The sequence below is a fragment of the Ylistrum balloti genome, unplaced genomic scaffold (genome assembly GCF_031769215.1).
Source record: "Ylistrum balloti isolate Yb309-2 unplaced genomic scaffold, AGI_CSIRO_Ybal_v1 Utg370098, whole genome shotgun sequence".
Taxonomy (NCBI): domain Eukaryota; kingdom Metazoa; phylum Mollusca; class Bivalvia; order Pectinida; family Pectinidae; genus Ylistrum; species Ylistrum balloti.
The window spans coordinates 42,989-67,857 of record NW_026782126.1 but is presented as its reverse complement, the minus strand read 5'-3'; the positions used below and the strand labels follow the sequence as shown (position 1 = coordinate 67,857).

The 24,869-nt window shown below is 33.6% G+C and overlaps 1 protein-coding gene across 1 annotated transcript in view; it reads right to left on the bottom strand.

The window, feature by feature from the left end:
* The window catches only part of LOC132549994 (transient receptor potential cation channel subfamily M member-like 2), a 28,164-nt gene extending 6,479 nt beyond the window's left edge, over positions 1 to 21,685 (bottom strand). Inside the window, exons 1-14 of the mRNA XM_060213988.1 lie at positions 21,617 to 21,685; positions 21,044 to 21,236; positions 19,717 to 20,019; positions 19,163 to 19,269; positions 18,005 to 18,075; positions 17,466 to 17,677; positions 16,106 to 16,197; positions 11,707 to 11,880; positions 10,604 to 10,660; positions 10,140 to 10,283; positions 8,015 to 8,115; positions 6,090 to 6,333; positions 2,185 to 2,325; positions 144 to 365 (exon numbers count right to left, since the gene is read on the bottom strand). Of these exons, the coding sequence (XP_060069971.1) occupies positions 144 to 365; positions 2,185 to 2,325; positions 6,090 to 6,333; positions 8,015 to 8,115; positions 10,140 to 10,283; positions 10,604 to 10,660; positions 11,707 to 11,880; positions 16,106 to 16,197; positions 17,466 to 17,677; positions 18,005 to 18,075; positions 19,163 to 19,269; positions 19,717 to 20,019; positions 21,044 to 21,236; positions 21,617 to 21,685 (2,130 nt within the window). The remainder of the gene's footprint in view (positions 1 to 143; positions 366 to 2,184; positions 2,326 to 6,089; positions 6,334 to 8,014; positions 8,116 to 10,139; positions 10,284 to 10,603; positions 10,661 to 11,706; positions 11,881 to 16,105; positions 16,198 to 17,465; positions 17,678 to 18,004; positions 18,076 to 19,162; positions 19,270 to 19,716; positions 20,020 to 21,043; positions 21,237 to 21,616) is intronic.
* Positions 21,686 to 24,869: the final 3,184 nt, after the last annotated feature.

Below are 24,869 nucleotides of genomic sequence, written 5' to 3'. Positions count from 1 at the left end.
TTATTGGAAGTAGGCACATCACTTGCAGAGTTCTTAAACCATTTATCGTGTGATAGGAACTTTACATTGCTCTTGTGTTGGTGAAACGTTATGTTCATTGTCATCGAAGCAGTGGCAGCTATTTATGATTAAACGATTCTTACCATTTCTTCTATCATGGCTACTTTAGGACCAATAGATTCAGATATGGAGAACCAATATAGTAGCTGAATACAGAAAATGATGAACACCACTGCTAAAAATAACCGCCCAACTTCCATACTTGCGTGATGTCCATCACTATGACGTAGCATCATACCAATGATGTAAAATAGTGTTTTCGGAATTTCAATGTAACCGAGGCGAACACCGTATGAAGGCAAAATCTGAAAAACAAGAAAACTAAATGTGGCATTAACTTTATGTGTATTTCACTGTCAACGTTAACTTCTGACAAATACTCAATGATGGATACAGACACTAACGCATATCATTGGACAACTTATATACTAAACATGTTGTGTTTTGGGTTATTAATAATCATGAAATGTGTAGTTGCTGCAATTAGGATAGTCACAGTTTGCAAATTTGTACATTAGTAACTGCAATATTTATTTGTGCCACAGTATTGTCCTCACTTTCGTAGGAAACAACGAAAATGGCCGGGTTGCTCATAAATACATATTGGCTACTGTTTTCTTCTGTATAAGAATATTTACGCATTTTTGCAGGCTTGCATGTCCTTGTCTATTTCTTATCATGATTTCATACTTTTTCACCTTTTTTGTATTATTTGATCGCTTTCTAATTGGTTGCACATTATTGCAAAGCCCATACAAGCATGTGCGATTTTTTTCACAGAAATTTATTAAAGAAAGACACATTCAACGATCTTTACCAGCTAATACAAATGGGGAATTCAAAAAAATCTAAAGTAATCGGGATATTTCTTCATATTTCTTACAACATTTCTAAATGTCAAAGAAGGGTTATGAATAAGACAACTAGGGCAAAATATTATCCAAATTAAATAACACATTCAAAATAAGAATAGGACCTTGTCTTACGGTAGAGTAAACGTTCTCTCTCTGCGTTACCGGTGGTATCTGTCATGTAAATATTGGCCTATTCAAGTAAGTGATATCATGTTCTCAAATGGAAACATGGTATACAACAAAAGAACCGAAAGAGCATTAAAATATGTCCCGCTTAATATCACAATCTTTCGAAGAAATACGAAGTGGAACGTTTGACCAATGCTGAACATCCTCGCCTGTAAAAACATATCTTCTATGATTTGAAATTATTTCTACCACTTTGTACAGAACTACGCCCTAACTAACACTAAACGGTTATAAACGTTATTATCTTTGAGTAAAACTGAGTGGCAGTACCTGTGTACAGTGGAGAATTAATCGAGAAGATATTACGTAAAAACTGAAATGAATGTTATATACAATGTGGTCAGATGTGTAAAAATTACAAGATACCTATTTCACACTATCTTTGGTAAGATCCTCTATCAGACTGGTTGAAAGTACATGTGTCCCCTTCTAGACAGGGAATTTCACATTTAGATATTACAATGATGTTTTACCGTTATATACCAGGACATTAGTGACCATGCCCATAGTATATACACAGCAGAATTACCGCTACCTCGAGACAGTTAATATTTTCCTTTTTAAGAAAATCCCATTTGTGAACAGTAATTACCATACTTTGACAAATGACAGTATGCATAAGGGTTTGGACCCCCTCACTTTAGATTTTGACATGTTATTCTATCAACTTTAATTTGTCTCAGTAGCCTTCTTGGTTTTCAAATTTAGGCCCTTGACATTACAGAGGAGTACCGAGAAGGACAAAATAGCAGTATGGTATTCATTACCTTGCTGTACTTTATCAAACTCAAAACGAGGAGGGGTATTGATGTCCTATGATCTCATTGGAAAAATATCCTATGCCATTTGGTTTTATGATGTTCGACGCTTTCAATGCTTTTCAATATGCATGGTCGTTTCGTTGTTACGACCATGGTTCTAGTTACATTTATTTATGGATTTTTTTTTCAGATTTTTTTTATATTTACCTATTTCTCGTGGTAACTGAGATAATGAATAACAATCAACATGTACATATCCCGTTGTGCGATATTATTCACACATGTACATATGTGTGACATCTATGTCAATATTATTTTACCTCCAACAACTGAATTGAATTCTCTCCTATCATTTCAATCATCCATGCTACTAGCAGCCACTCCACAAATGAGCCTGCAACATGGTCATAGCTGAACAGAAGTGAGTAGCCGAGCAATATCAGGAATACCATTTGTGATACCTACAAAAAAAACAAGAAGCCCATTGGCATGGATCGTTCACCCAGTTTCGATTTCGATTAGTGTGAAGGAGAATATTTCCTCCCCTGGGTCACATCAGATTCTTCACACCAAATTAGATTAAAAAAATCATCAGAACAGAAGAATGAATAACCGCATTAGTCAAAGGTCTAACTCATGGTTAATACTCAACGGAGTCTCCTTCATCTAAATATGGCATTGACCAAATTTAAAGATTTAAAAGATTTTTCACTGTATCTCTATTTCCGTCTGGGGGTGAACAAACCCAGCCATCATATCTACAAAACTTATTTCCTCTACTTAGCCAAGTCCCTCTTTTCTAAGGGGGACTTGGGGTGTATAGACCCGACCTTCATACAAAATTGGGTCTCCTCATGCAAAGATGCTTCAGACAATGTTTCGAAAAAATCCCTGTCGGTAGAAAAATCGCTTCCAAGAAAACGCTCAATTTCTTTTGCTCAGTCATGACCTTAATAATTCAGGGAGCGCAGGCTCATTGTTTATACAACATTCGTTTGCAATCCCTCAAAGATGGTTCTAACTAATATTGGTCTACATTAGCTCGATATTTTGTGAAAAATAACGATTTATATGCAACTCAACGGACCTTTATGCAAGTGTTCACGAGTTTATGGAGGTTAGATTAACCAGTGTGCTACAGACCCATTGTACCGGATGGTATGACGCAGTTATGTTCATTATAACAAACTGTATCTACTACATAATTTTTCGAAGCTGAAAGTACTCATTATATGAATATGACGTTATCGCGAGTTGCTATGACACCCGGGTACTGGAGAGCAGATCGGTTATCTTATCAAGAGCATTTTGATTTAAACAAGTGTTGTTTGATGGGGAATAGAAACTAAGACTTTCTTTGTGTTACCAGTGAATGAAAGCTATAGGCTGAGATCCCAGATATGTTAGTTATGGCATAGTGCTATATAGTGTATATACATAAATATTGTGTAAAGTATGCCGTTGGGTTTGGGAAAAGTGTGAGAGTGTGGAGTATGTTTAAACTTAATGTATGAAAATAAATGTATATATTTGTGTTCATAATTATGGTAGTTGTAGGCGATAGCAATCGGTTACGTTATCAAATACGTATTTACATATAAACGATAATTAGAAAGTTTTAGATATATGGTCAGAATAAAAAGATAAAATAAAACAAAATTAATATCATAATCTTTTCGGATAGGAATATCTATGTCAATACATAATTCTACTTTATCAGAACAAAAAAAAATATCCCGAAATGCTGCTTTAATATGCATGGTTTCCATTAAGAAGAATGTTGGTTTTCATACTCACGAAAGCAACGAAGAATTTCCGACGTGGTATTTCAAACCATTTCAGTTTAGACCTACCAAGAATTTGCGAAACATTATTTCCAAACAAGAATGAATATATCACATGTTATGTACGTAATCAATTATTGGCCTTTATTACTTATACACTCACTATCTTATACTCATAAAGTTACATTTCGACAGCAAACACTTTGATGTTCAACTACCACAGTATATAAAGGAATTCGTAAACCGTGCAATAGAAAACGGCTTGATAGGCAGACATGTGATTATTAAATGTTAGGTTGATTGTTCATGCTGTCATTATACTTACCTACTTTGTGTATCATTTTCGCCTGTCACCTTGTTTTTCTAGAATTAAGAATGAAAGGGAAATTGTAATAAAACGCCCAATGAAGTGACGTGTATTATTTATAAAGAAAGCATATCTATTTTAATAAAATAATAGTATATGTATATTGCTATGATAACAATGTCATGGTCTTTTTTTATTATATTGCCAGGCGTGTTTTGGTGTGGCCATTCAAGTAGAGTTGAAGGGAACCAGAAACGACAGATAGTACAGGATGTAAAATAATCAACATTATTTAATGAAGTATAGATTCTTACAATATACGTCCCAATTCAACACACAGCTTGTATCACTGGTCACCTTCATTTGAAACAAAATATCTTTTGCCAGCAATTGAAGGTTGTTCATCAGTTAAGGCGCATGATAATATGCATAGTGAAAATAGTATTTCCTAATGCGGAAATGCTTTCTAGAAAACGTCATTCAAGTTTGGTCAAAAGGTTTTTGCATTCCCTAAAAATCACGTATCATTTATTCCACTTTAAGGGTAAACATCCCAATAACAGCGTAAGCATAATTTTATAATGTTAAGAATGAACTCATGGTAGTTTGTTTATCAAAGTTGAGTCAGCATTAAGCCTATGTTTTTATTGATTTCTGTAAATTTTGAAACTTAAGTTTATCCAGGAACGTCTATATCCTTAACTTGTAATCTGAATTATTGAAATAATAAGGCATAATTCGCAAGAATCAAATTTAAACAAGATTGGACAATGCATATATTGAAGATAAACCGCTTATTTTTAAACAGGTTCAAAGACCTCATCCAAATTCTTTGTTCCCCTTTCAGAAACAAGAACACCATTCACTATATCGAATAAACCTTTAAAAAGAAAGAAAAAATATTTAAACAAATTTGTAAATATTCTAATTACACTATTGTAAACCATGTCTTAGTGTACAATGTATATGTCGCAGTTGCTTTATCCATTGTTTTAGACCATTTACGATAAAACGATTTTCAATGACCTATTAGATGTCAATGTTTGAAATGAACCCGAGAAATCATTATAATCCAGTTAAAAGTATTTTTTCTGCAATTAGTTGTATTATATGAAATGCAGTAGAGGGACCCGCTTTTACATAATTAAAACTACTTTCGCCTTGAGTTCAGTTTTTGATACATTTAAGGATTGTTTCTTATTTTCTGTAGCTGCATCGAATTGTATTTACATTGGGGTAAGTACATATTTAACTTGGTGCGCGTTAGTAAATACAATTCGGTGCAGCTACAGAAAATACGAAACAATCCTTATATTTACACTTGGTCACTTTGAAATTTAAAAAAAAAACTTTTAAAAAATCACCTTATACACATTGTTCGTACAGCCGCCCGCTTTATAGAACAGCCAAGTAAATCCAAAAACACTAGGTGGCGCTGCCGTTGACAAGTACAGTAAACAAAATAGGTCTCAAAGATAAGAGTAAAATCAACATGTTTTATAACATTTAGTTAAATATTTAGACATCTTTTAGTTTTTAGAATCAATAGTTCATTATTTACACAATATTCCTATATCATAGTACACAAAATCACTATTCAACACCACGCAGGTATATATCTATAAATACGTGATGAGGCCACCCGATCAGCTGATCGAAAGAGCGGGGAAACGATGAACATGACACGCCATTTTCTCCACGTTGATAATGCTAGTGCGTGTTGTTGAATGTGAACATAGCGCCAGCCTCAGTCATGGTGTCGGTGTGTTGCAGACGACAAAATTCCTATCTCGCGCTCTTAATTCTAACAAGATCGATTTAGGTTTACTGACTAATTTTATTTTTTATTAATGCCATATATTTTAAAGTTATTTTTGTAAGGATTGACATTTTTCTTTACTTTTCCGAACGACATAAACTATAATCTCGTTTTGTAGCGTTCCCAACTTGGACAAGTAGTTCTTACATTTTATTTGATATCTATGCGCAAGCCTAATCACCGTATGTAAATATCGAAAATTATTAACATTGGGTTGGGCTTACTTCATCTAGAGATAATGCAACGCAAGTGTAAATATTTGCATACATAAGCTTTTTGATTGCATTAGTTTATCAAAAGTTCGTTTATACATACCGATTTGCATAAAGATTTGCATACAGATCCGCTCTGGGAAGACAATTTCCCCTGCCACATCGAATCCATCAATGACAGGAATGCGGCACTTGAAACAATTGTTTTATTATTCGTCTTTAAAGCAATTTCCATGCATGTGGTCTCTTCCCATCCCTTTATATTTTGTGTCAACAGATCGATGCATTTCTTGTCATTTCGCCTTTTACATTCATTCAGGATATGCTGAGCAAGTCGACAGAATTCACTACAAAATTAACAATAATAGTAACATTTTAAAGTCTCCTGGTTTTACTCAAAAGGCATGCTATAACATAATCTGATGTTACCAAACCTATTTTTTTGTTTTATTTTTGTTTTTTTTTGTTTTTTGTTTGTTTTTGTTTTTTGTTTTTTGTTGTTTTGTTTTGTTTGTTCTACTTTTTCCTGAATGAACCACGTTTAAACAAAAATTAAAAAAAAAAAAAAAAAAAAACCAAGAAATAAAAAAACAAAACAAACCAAAAAACCCATTTGATTACATTCATCATTATTGTGATGAAAACTGATCATGTGTTTTTGTATATAATATGTGCATAAATATCCTTTACAGAATGATGAACATACACCAGCTTAATTCCGTTCTCGATAAATGGGTAAGCTACAGTCTTTAAAACTGACCTGATGTTATGTGTAGGAAAATTCTCAATTGTAACTAATACGGCAAATGAATTGATATGATGAGCATATCAAAAGATTGTCATATTAGAACTGTAACATTGAAGTAGACAAGACATTATCAGAAAAATAGACGTTATAGTCAGCAGCTTTCCTCCTCCCTGGCGCCATCTTTAATAGATAAATGTAATGATCAAAATCACTTAAAACCCTTTCTTTTAGGATGTCACGTTTTATACTCTTCAATTTTCTCAATACCCTTAAGTGTTGGACAAGCTATTGAGTTTCCTTTTAACGATTTTTGGCGAGAAAGTGTGACTTAATTATTTGCATGTTAATGGCTGTGTGAAAGGGAAATGTGACCAGTCACTGATAGTAATATGTCCATAGTTTAAGTGTCTGGCAGTAGATTATTGTTAGAGATCAATTGTTTTTCTCCGGAAGTTTTTAATTTATGGGATGGTAATCTAAGTGGCTTCAAATATATAACCAGACCCCAGAACAAATCTTCATTTATAATGGTGTTTATTTCCTGATGCGCAGCAATATTTATTCAATGGGAATCACAACTGTTTCAAAGAATCAAAGATCCAAATGAATTGTTGACTGCGCAAAGTGGACAATATCCTGCAATTCCTGAAGAACAAGATAGATTTTAAGGAAATTGATAGATTTTCTCTATTGGGCCCCACCTCTTTCGCCATAGGGGCAGAGACCCACCGTTTATAACAAAAATCGATTTCCCTTCACCCAAGTATGCTTCAGACCAATTTTGGACAACAGCCTTCAATTCCTGAAGAACAGACAGATTTTAGATAATTGACACATATTCCCTATTGGGCCCCACCCGTCTGGCCAAGGGGACAAGACACATCGTGTATTCTAAACTGGTTTCCCTTCACCCAAGCATGCTTCAGATCTATTTTGGACAATGTCCTGCAACTCCTGAAGAGCAAGATAGATTATAAAGAAATTGTTGGATTTTCCCTATTGGGCCCAACGTTACGCCCAAGGAGACGACACCCATCATTTATACAAGATTTGTTCTCTTCTTTCCTCAAGGATGATTCAAATCAAATTTGACTTAAATCTGCTCTGTCGTTCATGAATAGTTGAAATATATAGTGAAAGTTGACAGATGACGGACATCGCGGTATCTCTATAGCGCATTTGGCCCTTCGAGCCAGATGAGCTTAAAGGCTCTCGAAGCGTGAGGACGCCTCAAGATGTTTTGTTTCGCTGCTAAAATTATTCAACATCTACTAACTTACTCTGAATTTTGTTTGAACATATTCTTCTCCTCTTCATCTTTAGTTAGTTTAGACATCGCCTTCAACACTCCATATGCAACCAGTGCCCAAGCGACGTGGTCCTAAAAATATTGCACCAAACAAACCGACTAAAAATAATATTGAATATCAATCGATTGACAAGATCAGATTTAACGCGATTACCAGTTGCTGGAAATCAGCAAAGTGAAGGAAATATTGACGAGATTGATCAAGTACAGAGCATACATTAAAAACATAGTTAAAACAATTTGTTTCAACACATAGCGTTTTCTTATTCAAGTGTTTATGTTATTCGGAGACCTTTTAATAATTGCACTTTTGACGATTATATTAAACTAAATGAGCTAAGTAATATATCTTCTATTATTTAAATATCCTTTAATTAACATCATTTCCTAAGAAGGATCGCGAGTTTTTAATCGTTCTGTGTCCACAGAAAGGAAAGGGGTGGGGAGAAAATCAAGTTTCACAAGTTCATAACTATGTATATGTCTATCATTCGCATTGATGCATGGCATACACATCTATAGAGCTGTTGAAATTACGCTGAAATGCTCGGGAATGTTCTGGCATGTGTCTAACGATGAACGATGTTATATTTTCACTGTAGTCTGATGAGTTTTGCTTCTGTTGCAGACGTAGCGTCATTTAATCCCAAACATGCCCGATTTGAGAAAAATCTGGTGACATTTCCAGCCAAGATAGCACGATGACATCCCGCTGCTGTGGACACATAGCACATACAGTATGAGGTCGGTAGTTGTCCTGCTGTGTTGGATATCATGAATACAATGAGGATCGCGATTGCGTATAAATTCGTCAGAGCAGTACACACTTGTCAAGTTGCCCTCCAGTATAAAAAAGAAATGGTTCCTTCCTACATTGTGCCATTACCTCTGGCCGTGACAGTACCTCTACCACATCGACGACGCTGAATTACATAAACGTCACTGCAACGTTTTAGTGGCCGACGGTTCACTCGAACACCACTGTCACTGAAACGGGAAATCTGGACTAGTCCTTGTTGATAAATATCAGATGACGCTAGTGCAATGCTAACTACGCAACACTGAAACGTCAAATTCAAACTGGACGGAAAGCTGGACATCGCAGAAGGAAAACAGGCTACACGCAGTATTTTCGTTCGGTTCTGCAACAAGTTCGTGTTCGTCCTGGAATTCTTCGAATGTTCAGTGACGAGGGCAAGACCCGATTGTATGTATCTTGCAGGAGTCCTCTTCTTTACGGGTCCCGTACCACGTTTGTATGTTAAAAGTGCCTCCAGAAGACAACTATCGTTATAATGTACATCCCATACTGTTTCTCAACATTGTTCTGAGTCATTCTCGTCTTTACCGTGCCAATTACACGCAAATACTCATTTTGCCCTATACGTGACATGTTCCTGGCAAAAGATGTCTTTTCTCATTCCGTTAGTAGAATACAACTCATAAAAGCAATAACCTCTGGCTTTCGCGTCTTTAGTAAGCGTTTTCTATGTATGCAATTAAATAAAAAAAAAGGAAAAACATGCACTGACAATCGAAGGGTAACGAAAGTAATTTTTAAAAGTTGTTTTCTCAAACATGAATTTCAAAACATGGTTTTTAAAAAGATCGACGAGAATAAAATTCTGCTTTTCGCATATCTACTGTGTTTTATCCGTCAATATATATTCTATTCGCATGTTTCTGAAACTGCAAGACATGAAATACCCGAAATCGGCGCAGGACACATTTTTGTCTTCTTTTTACTCACAAATATTAACTTTCATCCCCAGCACGTAGTGAGCAGTAGTGGAATGGAATGTGTGTTATCGTTGAAAGAAGGATTTTGTGTTGTTAAACCCTCATCTAAATTTCATAGATATTCTGTTTGAATACATGGAGATGTACGCAGTCATTATTATACAAAAATGAAATTTCATTCACTTTTGTTTAAGAATGGCCAAAACCCAAATACATTACACTCACCATGTTGTTTTAAACAGAGCTACATTGCATATATATAAATAGGTTTATCACTGACTGGTCGCTTAATTGTCAAAATTAGAAAACCTTAATGAAAAAAGAAATTACAAGAAAAGTCATTATATATGTTTTACCTTCCCAAATTTCCACAATAGCTTCGCCATTTGTTGTTTTTTAGTGAGAACACACCATAAAAAGAAATGTCGCTTTTTAATTTCAGAAGAGGGACTTGATCCGACGGCATACGTGATAAAATCCTCGACTTTCTCTTGCCAGTCCTGTTGCAGTTTAATAAGATATTTGAAACAAAGAGCTGTATTAATGATATATATATAACTACACACATCCTTTCGCATAAATGAAGTAAATTAAATTTACATTGTGGCATATTTGAATACCAATCAATAATCTGCCAAAATCTGAAATACTTTTCATATTCATATGCACAGATAATCTCACGGTAAAAAGAATATTGTCTTTAATGTGTTCGTTGCACATATCTGTTCAATAGACTCACAATTTGTTAAAAAAAACAATAAGATAAGATGATGCATAAATATGAGAGAAACTGGTCCCTTGAGAGATAATCGATACTTACAACTTCGCTAATAATCTCTTCCTTTCTTGGTAAACTACACAGCCATGCTACAACACCCTGTTGGGAAGATGCAAGACATTTAAAAGCAAATTGAATCGTCTTCATTTCCGTCTCAAACTACTAGCTGTAGTGTTTCTGAGAAAAAAAATTCCAGCAGTTTCCAACACTTAGTTATCATTTCAACTGATTATTAATGATTTTAAAAGAAATTGTCCATAATATTCAAACATGCCATGTTGCTTTAGCGATTGACCCAGTCAGGTTAGTTTTTAGAATCACATTTGTACACATTATATTTCATTTGAAGTCTACTAAATCATTATTTATAACGTGTTAGTGTGCAAACGTATCAAGAACAGATAACATAAATATCCAATGCCAGACATATTTAACTGATGGAAAGATCACACGTGCGATTTAATCACATAATTTGCATATGGTAGAGAACGAAATTGTAATAAAGTCACTACAAGTTATAGAAACCATAAACTTTTACACAAGTTTTGTATTCTGCCGTTAGCTTGCCTTCAGACTTTGGAGTTTTAATGTTGATCTCGCCATTATCCTCAAGACACTTTTGTCAGTTTCCTGTCGGAGAGATTGCAGATATCAACAGTAGATTTAATAACAACGTTGTTCGTTAATTGTTTTCATATCATTTTCGCTCATTTGATAGATTTAATCATTTCTCTTTAAAAAATCCATCCTAGTACTACTTTTGCTGTGTAGTTTTGTGCATATACAGAGTTAGATATAGAATATCAACCAGCATTAAAAGATTCATATAGAAAAATCAGCATGGAAAAATATCAAAATCAAACTGCACAAATTGCCAGTTGCATTTAGTTTTGTGATGAAATTGACGTAACAACTAAACATAACAAGTTAATCTCATTACGTTCCTGTATTATGTTTGTCGTCACTTCTTTTATTGTGAAATTGATGAAATTGTATTTTAAATATTATCCCTATAATAATATACGATTTTTGTTTTAATCGTAACAAAATACTATTAAACAAATACATCACAAGGGGAAGAAACCGTGAAAAGCATATAGATAGGTATAAATATATGAATATATAGGCAAATAGATGCACAAGACCTTAGTGTAAAAATCATGATATGGATGTTCTTGGTTTTTCTCAATCCATTCCATCAAGAGAGTTTCGACATCAATCTCATGTTCAAGGAAGACCTCGATGCATTCAGCTCTATCTTGCATAATAGCCGTCTTTATAATGTTACTGACGTAGAGACCTTTCTTTAGTGTTTCTACCTGTGAGGAAAACAATCTCAAGTAAGTTTCATTTTCATTTCTTTAAGTATAATATGGATATAATATATATATATTAAAAAGAATAAAATCAACACGGCAAATGTATTCCGCTAACGTTTTCAGGCCTTACGGCCATCTTCAAACGATACATTTATTATAACGTCTTTGTATCGACATTGTGACGTCATACATAATACATAAGAGAAGGGGAAATAGAGTTATCGTTCGCAGTATATTGAAATTACATTTATGTGCGTTTGTTATTAATAAAATATGTGTAGAAGATTTTTTCAAAACATTAACTAGCATTGAGAGCTGGTTTAAATATTTTGACAAACATTTCCTCTTTACACAGTCTTTTTGCCGCATCCCAATCGGCCACTTGGTAAAAAGAAAAAAATAAACAAGTTCCTTTTCCACATATATCCAGGTGTTCACTAAGTGGTATTTTACGTGTCTCTGGTGTGCGTATTTGCTGCTTGTGGACCCGAACTCTCTCACTAAGTGCATTTCCTGTTTGGCCGATGTAGTGTTCCAGGTACTCGCATGTTCCACATCTAGAGTCTCCACATTTGGTTACAGAACACGTTTGTGTTTCAGAATTGTAATATGATATATAAAGAGATTAATCTGGTTGTTTTTTGTCCGAAATCTGATGGTTTCAATGCCGAGATCATGAGGTATGTTCGTATAAAGACTTATAACGTCAAAACTTACGCGTATTGCATCCTCAGTTATCTCAGTAGGCAATTGTGCGAGGAAGTCCATATCATCCCGTAAGCAGCTCGATATTTACTGGCAAAGAGGTTTTCGTATGATACCCAGAAAATTGCTAAGACGGTGTGTTGGCCATGTTGGTCCCGCCACAATAGGTCTTAGCCTCTTGGATGATTGCGCTCTTGTGACAAGCAATGGTTACATATTATGCAAATTTCATGTGATCACCGTTCATTGACTAACGACCGATCGCGACATACCTGAGGAACCTGACAACTGATTTATGGAAATATTCCCTATGTACATGAAGGGAATAAATATAAGTGATAAATCGGTTTCATGTGAACAAACCAACAAGATAATTAACATATCCAAACTTGACGTTCGAGCAATTATTTAAATTTTCAAAATCAACCAACTAGCACTGGGCATGTCTGTGCTGCATTATGTCATGTTAATAGCTGACAAGCTATGTGTGTAATTGTAGAGAAGCCAAGAGTAAGTTGATCTTATAAAAACACCGTACCTGACTGACCCAGCCAACAATGCGGATCATTCCATCTGTGAATATTGCTACAATATGTAGCATAGTATAAAATAAGGGACCTATGATATGGATTTAAATGACCTTAGAAGATTTCTAAGAATTATGCTAATTATTGTACCTGCATACTCGGTGACATGGAGTAGCCCAAAAATGAATAGGTACACATACATACACGTGCGCGGTGATAGAAAACGGAGCAGTACAATCCTGCTTACATGCTATGTAAATTTATCACGCTAACAGTTTATTGGCTATCCAATCGTAAACAGACACTCCCACATTGGGAAAGCAAAACAATGAATAAACAGAAACATAGAGCAATTTAAAAATGTAACCGAATTTCGTACATGTACAAAGAAGTTAGATCTGTTTAGGGGTGATACTTCACATCTATAAGGAAAACTATTGTACAATGTTTTACAATGATGACAAAGAGTTATTTCTGTTTAAATCATGAATGCTGACCTCTGATTTATTCACCATTGTCAATTAATAACGATTTATGATGGGTAGTTATTACCAATGGATCCTTTCTCCTAATTTCCATTTTAGAATGATATCTTTTACACATCCGCGTTAAATATTTTATATTTAACCACTTTTTACATTGAAGATTTCCAGTCTTAAACCTAAAACTATTCTCAATGAACACTTACATGTACACAAAATGACTCAATAAAAGAAATTTGTAATGCACAGTGACATCTGGTAGTCACAGGAGTGTCTACATATAATTATGGAATGGAAATGCGGTTTCTTTTAATTTTGACATTGCTAAGAGGTTTGCAGTGGCTCAAGCTATACCAGACTTTCATGCGAAGCGACTCTTATTAGTATTCTTATATGAGCAAGTCTGGGACGACAATTTTTGAAAAATTCAACAAAAAGGTAAAACACCATGGTGTAAGATTTCACATCTAAAACGATGTTCCATCCTGACCGATAAAACAGAAGATACATTTGGAAAATATATTTCCTTTTCAAGTACTTTTTGTTGTCAAGCTATTACTTTCTATTTGCATATTGCCATGAAAATGTGTTTCTTGCCATGAAATAGGTTTTATGCTAAAAACAGGACACCAATGTTGCATTTTTTGAAAGATGGAGATGCATTTTCTCTAGATTGCAACTCAATAAATAACATCTAAAATATTTTCAAATAAAGTTTAAAGAATTTTATCTCTTGACAAGGATTTTATTCACCAGTTGCAATTATTGTGTCATGTCTTATATCCATTTCAGATCTCAGTCCATGTTTCATCCCAGACATTTTTGTCAAAAATAGATACACCTGTCATACACTAGAAAATCTGTAAAATGTGAACATAATGTCATGCAAAATTGCTGCACATTTTATTATCAAAGTATTAAAAATTGTGTTTGGTTTCCTGTGCGTCCAAAGAGCAACTAGCATTATAATACGCCACATATGTCTTTGTCATCAATTGTTTAATGTACAAACGTCTTTCTGTATATTTTGGGTTTTCCTGTGTTATATGAAGCTAAGAATTAAATATATCAGTCAAAAATGAAAATGTTCCAAAATGACATATATCTTTTATTTGACCATCCTCTAATATTATTTTTTCAAAAATACTTATGGCTTTAATAGAGAAATCGTCGTTGATGATTTCATTATTAAAAAAGAGGAGGTCTGTGTGCATTTTTATTTGCAATTTTCACCTTAATAGTCAGTTTTCCAAGATCAAGAAACCATTTAGAAATATTTATTGTTGGGTACCAAAAATCCACGAAAGCGGTCATCAAGTCGAAATTCATGAATTTGAAATTCTGTGATTCGTATTGATAATTCATGCAAACTTTAGTTGAGGTCTACCCAAATCTTTCAGAATTATACTCAAAAGAATTACCTTAGCAACCACAAAATGCTATTAACCGAAGTAATGTAATTCACGAACGACATTTCTTCATAACGTCATATTAATTTCTCGTTTTCAACTCATAAGTACAACAATAAATGATAAAATACATAAAACGACAAAATCCAAGATATTATGTAGAAATTCATTTTATATTAAATTATGTCTTACTTCCGGTAAAAACATCAAAGGAAAACATCCTTCAAACATGTTCAGAGGTTTTTCACTACATTCTCTATTATTAGGATACCAACCACTTCCGCGAGGAATACAGCAGCAAATGTCATTCTGAGTATATCTTTGGACACAATATTTTAGTTTCGAAATGTGCTAACGTTTTCAAAATGTTATAAATGTAAACTAATTTACATTTCTGAAAATGTAAATACATTTCATCGAACTTTTCAATCTTTATCTATTCACCTTGTCTCATAAAAAAATGTCCAAAAATGGATATGTGAACATCTATTTTTGCTTGTGACAAAGACTACTGCTACATTTTAAGCAACTGTTATATTATTCTGTGTCAATCTATATGTGTTAGCCTTCAAATAATGAGTTGTAAGATGTAACCAAAGAAACCACCTGGCATATTTGTCTGAAAAATATCGAACAAATCGAATGCTGTATCTCACCTGGAATGGTGATATATTTAAATAGGTATTCAACATAAAAATTACCCCATAGTCTTTACCAACAAGCATTATTAAAGTTACTAAAAATTATTTTCCTCAGCTCTTGTCACCTATCACTATCACCGAAGTCGATAAGTCGGAAGACAGTAATTAGAAAATCAATTCAACTGTTTAAAAACAATCCCAATTTAAAAGCATTTATTATCTATTTTGCACTATTTTGTTAAAGAATTACTTTATATACGTATCCGATGGGGCAGTCTTAAATATTCCATGAAACGTCATTTTCGTGATAGTAAAATATATCTTAGTCAGTTGCAATTTTGCAATATGTAATATGTTTTACTGAAAGTACAATTCATGTTCGTATTTTCAATTATTAGTTTTGAAAAAAATACCCACAATAGATTAGCAACAACAGCGTTTAAGAGAAAATTCATACTTACATCCATGTGGCGCATAATCTCACTTTTCACACTTTCAATTTTGTTCAAATTCAGTGCAAGTTGTAATTGACTCAAGGGCTTATCTTTCATGACTGAAACATACAATATCAATGATGCAGGCAAGGTTCATGGCACAGGTCTTATTTTGAATAAAACGAATATATATTTAGTTTAAAATATTATTGAGGTTTTTGTCATATCAAAATCAAGAAGACTGTTTTTTGTTCGCTCTCTCTCTCTCTCTCTCTCTCCCTCTCTCTCTCTCTCTTTATATTTCTATACACTTCCACTGCATTATATGAATGAATCCGATGTTCTAGGAACTGACAGGTGTCAGGTTAAAAAACACTGATTTTCCCCATTATGCACGTGCCAGGTGTACAGGATTTTGGCAAATTGTAACCGTCGGCGAAAAAGACATTAGGACAGAACAATACATCAAGCTATTCACTTTTAGGTCTGGCTAACCAGAGAGCATTTGCAAAAAGAGCATTAAAGATAGGTAAGGCCCTTAGCATCACTGACAAATCTTACAATCATCGTAAGTCTCCACTAAAACCAATTTTCATGATGAATTGAACTCTACACTGTATGCTCAAATTTAATCGTTATTTTGCTCTAAATGATTTAAAGAGACTATATGGTTCGATTTCGCTTTTTGTCACAAAATCATAATATTCTCTGGGTGAAATTGATAAAGATTATCAGCTTCAAACTAACGCTGGTCGCCACTCGCTGCTGGATCTAGCATCTGTCGCTGTTTTGATCGGAGAGAGTCGAGTTTATCACGTGATCTTTCGATGCCTTATTTTAACCCGCTGTTTTGTTTTGATTTCTTACTTTGTATAATTATGTTATAAGCCAAAACTTAATTTATCAGCCATGTTTGAATGCGTAATGTCTCAAATGACCTCTTGTTTCACACTATACGCGTGACAGAACTAAATGAATTTGAATTAATCTTAAGCTAAAATTGCATCCGAAAAGACATTATTTCACTCCCTCCAAACGATGATATGAATTATTGTTGGGTCGCTATTTCATTTTAATTTTTAACGTTGTTAATAAAATGGTAAAGCAGATAAATGTTATAATGATTTTTATTAGTTATAAAATGAATATCTAACCATTTAGTCCCTTAAATATTAACTTGGGATCAAAAGTGGAAATGGAATTTAGTTTTTCTAAAATCACGTGTAAGATTTTATTCTCGATAAATCTCTGGTTTAACTTTTTCCCTTTTTGAAAGACTTTTCCTGATTTCATCGACGTAAATATTGAATATAATAATCCTTCAGTATAGCTTTTTATGTAACATATAACGATGATAGTGTGGAGTTCGGCTAACATGACATGTTACCTGGAATCAGTGCTTTTAGTACGGCTGTGTCAATGACCTGTAACTTTTCCGGTGAGGCAGTTATATCAAACACCGTGATCAAATTTCCCTCCTTGAAACTCTTCTCAACGATGACGCATACATAATCGATTTCTTTATCGCTCCACGCTCCGATCTCAGCCTTAAAGTTCTGTATCTTTGACCGCACAGTCGTCTTCAAATCCAACCCAAGACTACAACAGAAAAGTTATGGAATTTGTATCTATGACTAATGATTTCTAATAATAAACTTTCATAGGTATAAATCTTTTATAGTCGTATTAAACATAGACAAGTTGTAAATAATTTCTTTCACTATTTACCATGGAAGCATTTTCCGTAACAGGTTAGGTACCCATACTTGTTTAAAATTACGTCAGACAACTCTGATTAGGCAGTATCGTTAACTTTATTTCATTTTATTTTTTGTTTTATTTTGTGTGTTTTTCCTTAGTGTCTTGACATTTATTTAAAACGTTTAACACTTTAAATACATCACAATATATATGTAGGCACTTTACCTGTCGTTTGTTGATTCCGTAGACTGGTGAACATATTTGTCCATTGCATGTTCATATACATTTCCTGAACCCTGCAAGAAAGAAAGTCATTGTGAAATTTCAAGACCGTTCCAAGTATAGTATATAAGATTTTTTTCCTAAAGGCATGTGTGTCGGTGAAAATATTTTTTTATTTTATAAACCATGAAATGTGCGTGACCTTTCCTTGAATATGCTTTCTCTATCAGCAGCTAAAATTACTAAATAAAGCACATGTACATTGAGATGTATAATGTGCACAATCATAATGAAATTGAGAGAACTTTTCGGACATACAACAATAATATGAATAACAAAGGCGGAATATTATGGACGAGATTACCTAAGAATCGTGGTTTACAGTGATTGTCTTATATAAAAAGAGGTAATAGCTAAATACTAGCCTAAAGATAAAATTCCAAATTGGCGGATAGAGGAAATTTTCTAGCGGAGCCATCATTGCAAAGTCTTATCATTGGATAGACTATATGCTAAACGATAAATGTGGGGGATTAATACAAACGAAGAAGATACCAATGACAATGCCAGATGATTTTTTTTCCGGTGAAATCAGGAATGAAATTCCTTTGTTAGAAAAAAACCCTTACATAATTATTAATTATCAATATTTTGATTATACGACTTTTTGTAAGTGAGTAGAAATCGTTTAATATACGAACAATAGACACTCCATTATCTTATAGAATTATCCATTTAGATCCCTTACACGCCCTCCAACCTATTTCTGCAGTTTTCAGACACCACCTGACGCAAAGACCGACGTCATGTTTTAAAAACCTGCGGAAAGTTTTCAACATCATTTATCATTGTAGACATATATAAAATCATTGCGTCCTAGGGCACTGCATATCAGATACTCATTGCAGTTATCCTATAAACGGAGAAGTAAGAGTGACAAATAGAAGTGTGTGAATGTCTGAAATCATTTTATAAACGTTTAAGTATGTGAAAGAGTGTGTACTTGGATGAAACACATCTCAACAAAGGTTTTTTGGAATTTAATGATATATGCAGCATATCGTTACCATTGATAATATTGTTAAGACATAAACAAACTGAAATCATGTTGATTACACGACCAGTTTACGAGATTCGGCCGAGAATTATAAGTTTATATACCTTGAAAATAACAACTGGTGTCTTCTTCAGAACAGCATTCAGCACGGTTTTCATAGTGTTTGGTCCTCCCCCCACAACAAGTAAAACGACAGGTACAAACCAAGCCTCTGAGGACAAATGCAGGGGGAAAGTGGTAAGATTCAACGAAATTTGTAATGATATCCTTTTATATTCAATGAGGATATTAAATTCAGTAATTCGAAAGTCATTGAGATAAATCAGCCACAGTAGATTACGTGTGCAAATCATCCTTTAACTACACGAACGTCTACGTTTCAAGTAAACATAAGAATGAAAATGATGGCAAATTGCATTGATGATTTTGTACTTTCATAAACGACGGTCGTTACACCTGAGAGTATACGTGTCGCCAATGCCATGATGTTTTTTATGTTATAGCAAACTTCATGAAATTAAAGAATGCACGAGTCAATAAAGAAAAAACATAAAAACAATTCATCTTAATTTTAAAACCGTAGAAAATCGTAATGAGCTGCACACCATTCTAAATACACTGGATTCATATCAAATAAGAGCGGTGTTTAAATCGGTACCTTTTCCCGAATCCATATTGAAAGTAGAGATCGCATGTTCCATTTCTGCTCGGTAAGCGCTTTCTTTTCCGAACTGATGTTGAGAACCGTCTTCCACTAACAAAAAGTGGGTATGGTTAGCATTCAGGGTTTTTTTCTTTTGAATTGGTAAATGTTCGTCTTTTCTGTATGAGGCTATTCCAATGGCGACTTTGGAGGATTGCTTTGCTGTTTTAGTATTTGCCGTCAAATTGAAATCTCGGACCGCTTCACCAACTACCTTCGTGATACCGTCATCACGTCCTCCACTGATTATCCATGGCACTAAAAGACAAGAAAACAATACAATGGAGCAAAACGTGAATGTGATTGTCTCTTATTACAGAACGAAATGTCTATTTTTTATGAAAGTCCTACTTAGATTATAAAATGATTGCGATGGCTTGATAACTGTAGAACTCGTTGCTCTGCATAAATATTTATCTGTGAAGATAAGTTACAAAACTTTTGTGACGTTTTGTTGACTACTTTGTCGTCGTTTTTGAGAAGCCTATATACGAAAAGGTATACAGAGTACGAGATTGAAATGTCATTCTCAAAAGCACAACGAAGTAGATTCTACTAGGGTATGCCATGCACAATGACATACAGTACCTTCAAAGATACTACCGCTTTTGTGGCCAAATCATTTGCGTCAAATTGACAGATAAAATGTAATACTACTCTCCCCTCACAGTGCAAGCCTAATGTGGAAATAAGATTTTATAGCATTATGGTGTGCCTTTACTTCGCCTTTGAAAATGCGCATGCAAGATATGTTCTGCGGGGACAGCGGGACACATGGGAATAGCCTTTCCTTTGAAACAAATTATCAACTAAAAATCGGAAGTTATACATCACTACTAGACAGTTATCTGGTGAAGGGTATTGGATGGAAAGTCACACAAATACAAGTCTGGTTTTATTAGTAATGATGGAAATGTGCATATTCGTTAGATCATGCCATCACTGGTCATAAAATGAAAATAAGGATATATCAGACTGTAATAGTTATACAACAAATCAAATCAAGAAAATAACAACATGTCAACATAATCATAATTCAAACCTAGCTAAAATTATATAAAACTAGGGCAAACATACCATTTATTTCATTATATATAAGGCAACTTTTAATTTCTATCGAATCATGCCAACAGAGTCTACACATAAAACAAACTTTTTTTTATCTCATCAGTGTTACATATGCATATACTGAACGACTTTTATATTTCCACAATATGAGCTTTAAAAATGGGAGGCATATGCATCTCCCCCAGTTTTCTTGCTAAATCATATCTAGGAATACCAGTTGCCCTGGCCAGCTGGATGAGTCCTCTCTTAAAAGCCTTTCTCAGGTTTGGCTCTATCTGAAAGCTTTTATCTGCACCAGTGACAGATATGACGAGCTTAGGGATTTCAAGATGCCACTCATCCACAAAGGATTTTAAAGTTTGGTGAAATTGTTCTGGCCTTATTTCCTTGTGAACATCTAACATGTACTACAAAGGTAAAACAACATATACACAAGTGTTATGAAATGTGATACACAATAATGTGCGAAATGTGCACAAATCATTTAAAATACACAGCATTGGTTTACCTAGCTCTAGGCAATGTACAAAATGAAAATTTGATTGTACGGAATTTAATTTGCATAAAACATGCATACGCGTAAATACTATTGTTATAGTTATCTTTTTAATAATTCATTTACTTATTTTCGTCATCAGTTCCGTCTTCATCAAACATCGTACTTGTTACATGTTTTGTATTTAATCGAGTTAGTTTCAACTTATAAAATTCTTCAATCAAATGAAATGCACATTTCCGTAAACAAGGACAATCACAGTACGTTTTTCACACCTACAGTGTTACTTACAGGCTGTTGGCATACGAACTTCATTATTGCTGATTGAAGGTCTTCGCTTGTAGATTGTGTGTAAGCCATTTTGATTTCCTAAATTAACAACAGACATTGCAAAAGAACATAACTGCATTTTGTAACTAAATATCAAAAAAGACAACGACTACACTTATTTATTTTTTACCGACGACGCCTGTAAAATGTTCTGGAGCATTTTTTCCGAAATTACATCGCAATGCTAACTCTGCTTGACTATTGCTTAATCTTACATAAGAAGATTAGTGTTAACTAATAGCTCTAAATTGTAACAATGATTTCGGTTAGCAATTGATGCAAAGGGTTCTGACCCCAGTTTTTAATTTCACAGTTCAAACCTTCACACAAACCCACATTAATAACATTTCTGTGGCTCGTTTATATACTGAACAAATCTATGCCAATGCTCCTCACTATCATGTCGACACATTGCATGAAAAACTTATTAAAGGGCGGGGAAATTGGCCATTGCACACCAAAGCATGAAAGTTGCTTAGCATAAATCGCTGATACACAATAATATAATCAACATCATCACATTTATGAAAACGTTTTCCTTGTTAATTGACATGTAAATGTCAAGGTGAGTAGTTGATGAAGAAACTCCTTTCCGTACTCTTAGTGGGGAACGTAATATTGCTTCCTTGTATTGCATAAACATAAGATGCTTATCCTCCCGAAACACCTGGGACTTTTCATTTTGTTTATATTCAAGGATCTATGCTTAAATGTTTCATCAGCTGAGAATCACAATAAATATTTTGTTGAAATTGTCTTGATTGTTTGTTAAAGTTAAAGCTCGTAAAATCATTGAAATCTTGCGGATAAGGTGAAAATAGAAGTGTGGTGAGAATTAACATCTTTGTTTATTTATCTATTTGTCAATTGTTTTCTTAATAAACTTTTCCAAAACTAATCATCAGAATGAATTAAACCTCCACATTAGCAAGCTTATATAATTTACGGTAACATTTCTTGATAAAATCTTTTAACTACAAATATCACTATTGAACAACTTCCAGTAAGCGTATGTAGAATTGAAATTAAATACTGGCATACACTTTACGTTTTAGTCATGGAAATGTGCCAAACATTTGTTTCAGAATTAATATTAAGGGAATATTCCTGATGATTTTACTTCATTACAAAATGTTATCGATGAAACTGACACTTATTTCGTAAAACCCATGTGATTTCAAGGTATCATGTAGACATATTAAAATACTTTAAATGAGGAATGTCTACTATTACTCAGTTACATTTTAGTGATTTCTTAAGTAGAAATATCATTTCTTTACTTAAGTGTTCAATATGATTTGCTGCTTGGAAATGCATGATAGAATGGTAAAACATCTCATTGGATGAAAAATGCTTTACCCAACCAATCCGTTAGTCTCCATTCCTCATACCATTCGTTGAAACTGTATGCAACTGCTGACTGCTAGGCACCACTCCCTTCACTATTTCCGAAACCATTCCTCAGCATAATCCATTGTCATCTCTTTTTTGTCCCTGTTAATTGACATATCAAAACAGATAGTACAGACCCAGTGCTAACAACTCTGTTTCTTTCCTAGAATCGGACATGACCTGATGAGTACAATATTTGGTGACATTGTCGATACAAGTTGCAATGTCTCCATTTGTTTTTAACATGGGTTACATAAGCGAGTATTATAGCAATCATTATTCTAATCCAGTCAAAACCTGGCTTTGTTCTTAAACCATTTTGTTACGATAATATCGTAAAAGATTTACGGTCACATGGTCTACACTAAATAGTACACGGATATAGGTATCACGCTTCAGGTGTTAATTCATCTTTTTATCTGTTACTGTTATCAGCGATGATTTAGATTCTTGGTCTAATTAGAAAATGAAACAAAAATACTCATTTTGGAATAAAAAGGATAATAATTCATAGCAGCAAGTTATTTATATTCTGAAGTAGAGTTAAAGGTTTTATTACTACAGTATAATAGCAGGCACACAATGTGTAGACCATGTCCTTAATGATGGGATGCCAACTACCAGTCGAACAATAACATATGTAATATTTCGTCAATGAAGTTCCTATTAAATGTTGAGCTTAAAAAAGATAAATTATTGATAAATGGTTTACGAAAACTGATGTTTTGTGTGTTTTGACTCCAAAATATTTATGAAAACTGATGTTTTGTGTTTTGACTACTAAATATTTATAAAAACTGATGTTTTGTGTGTTTTGACTTCTAAATATTTATGAAAACTGATGTTTTGTGTGTTTTGACTCCTAAATATTTATGAAAACTGATGTTTTGTGTGTTTTGACTCCTAAATATTTATGAAAACTGATGAATTGTGTGTTTTGACTCCAAAATATTTATGAAAACTGATGTTTTGTGTTTTGACTACTAAATATTTATGAAAACTGATGTTTTGTGTTTTGACTACTAAATATTTATGAAAACTGATGTTTTGTGTGTTTTGACTCCTAAATATTTATGAAAACTGATGAATTGTGTGTTTTGACTCCAAAATATTTATGAAAACTGATGTTTTGTGTTTTGACTACTAAATATTTATGAAAACTGATGTTTTGTGTTTTGACTACTTAATATTTATGAAAACTGATGTTTTGTGTGTTTTGACTTCTAAATATTTATGAAAACTGATGTTTTGTGTGTTTTGACTCCTAAATAAAATGTTGGATTGAAAGTATTGAAATCTGGTGAGGACCAAGGCGGTATAACAGATTAAAATACAAACAGTAGTAGTAACGCACGACGCACCAAAAATGGTATGCGCACATCGCGCATACACGCACGGTAGTAGTAGTGTTGTGTGTTTGCATGTGCAAATGTTTTATTGTTTATAATATTGTGTTTCTATTTAATTATAATAAAGCGAGTCCATGTATATTAAATCATTCTAAATGTATTACTATTATTGTAGATTTGTTTAGCCTATGGATGTTCTTAAAATAAACTTATTAGTGTTTAAAATAAACCAACTTCATGTATATATGTTTGATGAATATCTGATTAATGATTGATGTTATTTATGTGATATAATGATAATGTGCATGTAAAGGTGTGTGTAAATGTGTATGTATGTGGTATGTGAGTACATAATTCTTATAACTGGAATAAATAAAATAGCATTAAACAACAAAATAATTATATTTTTATTTATTATTTTTCTTCTGATGAAGGGGGCGACATGTCCTGATGTAGGGGGCGACCTGTCTTGA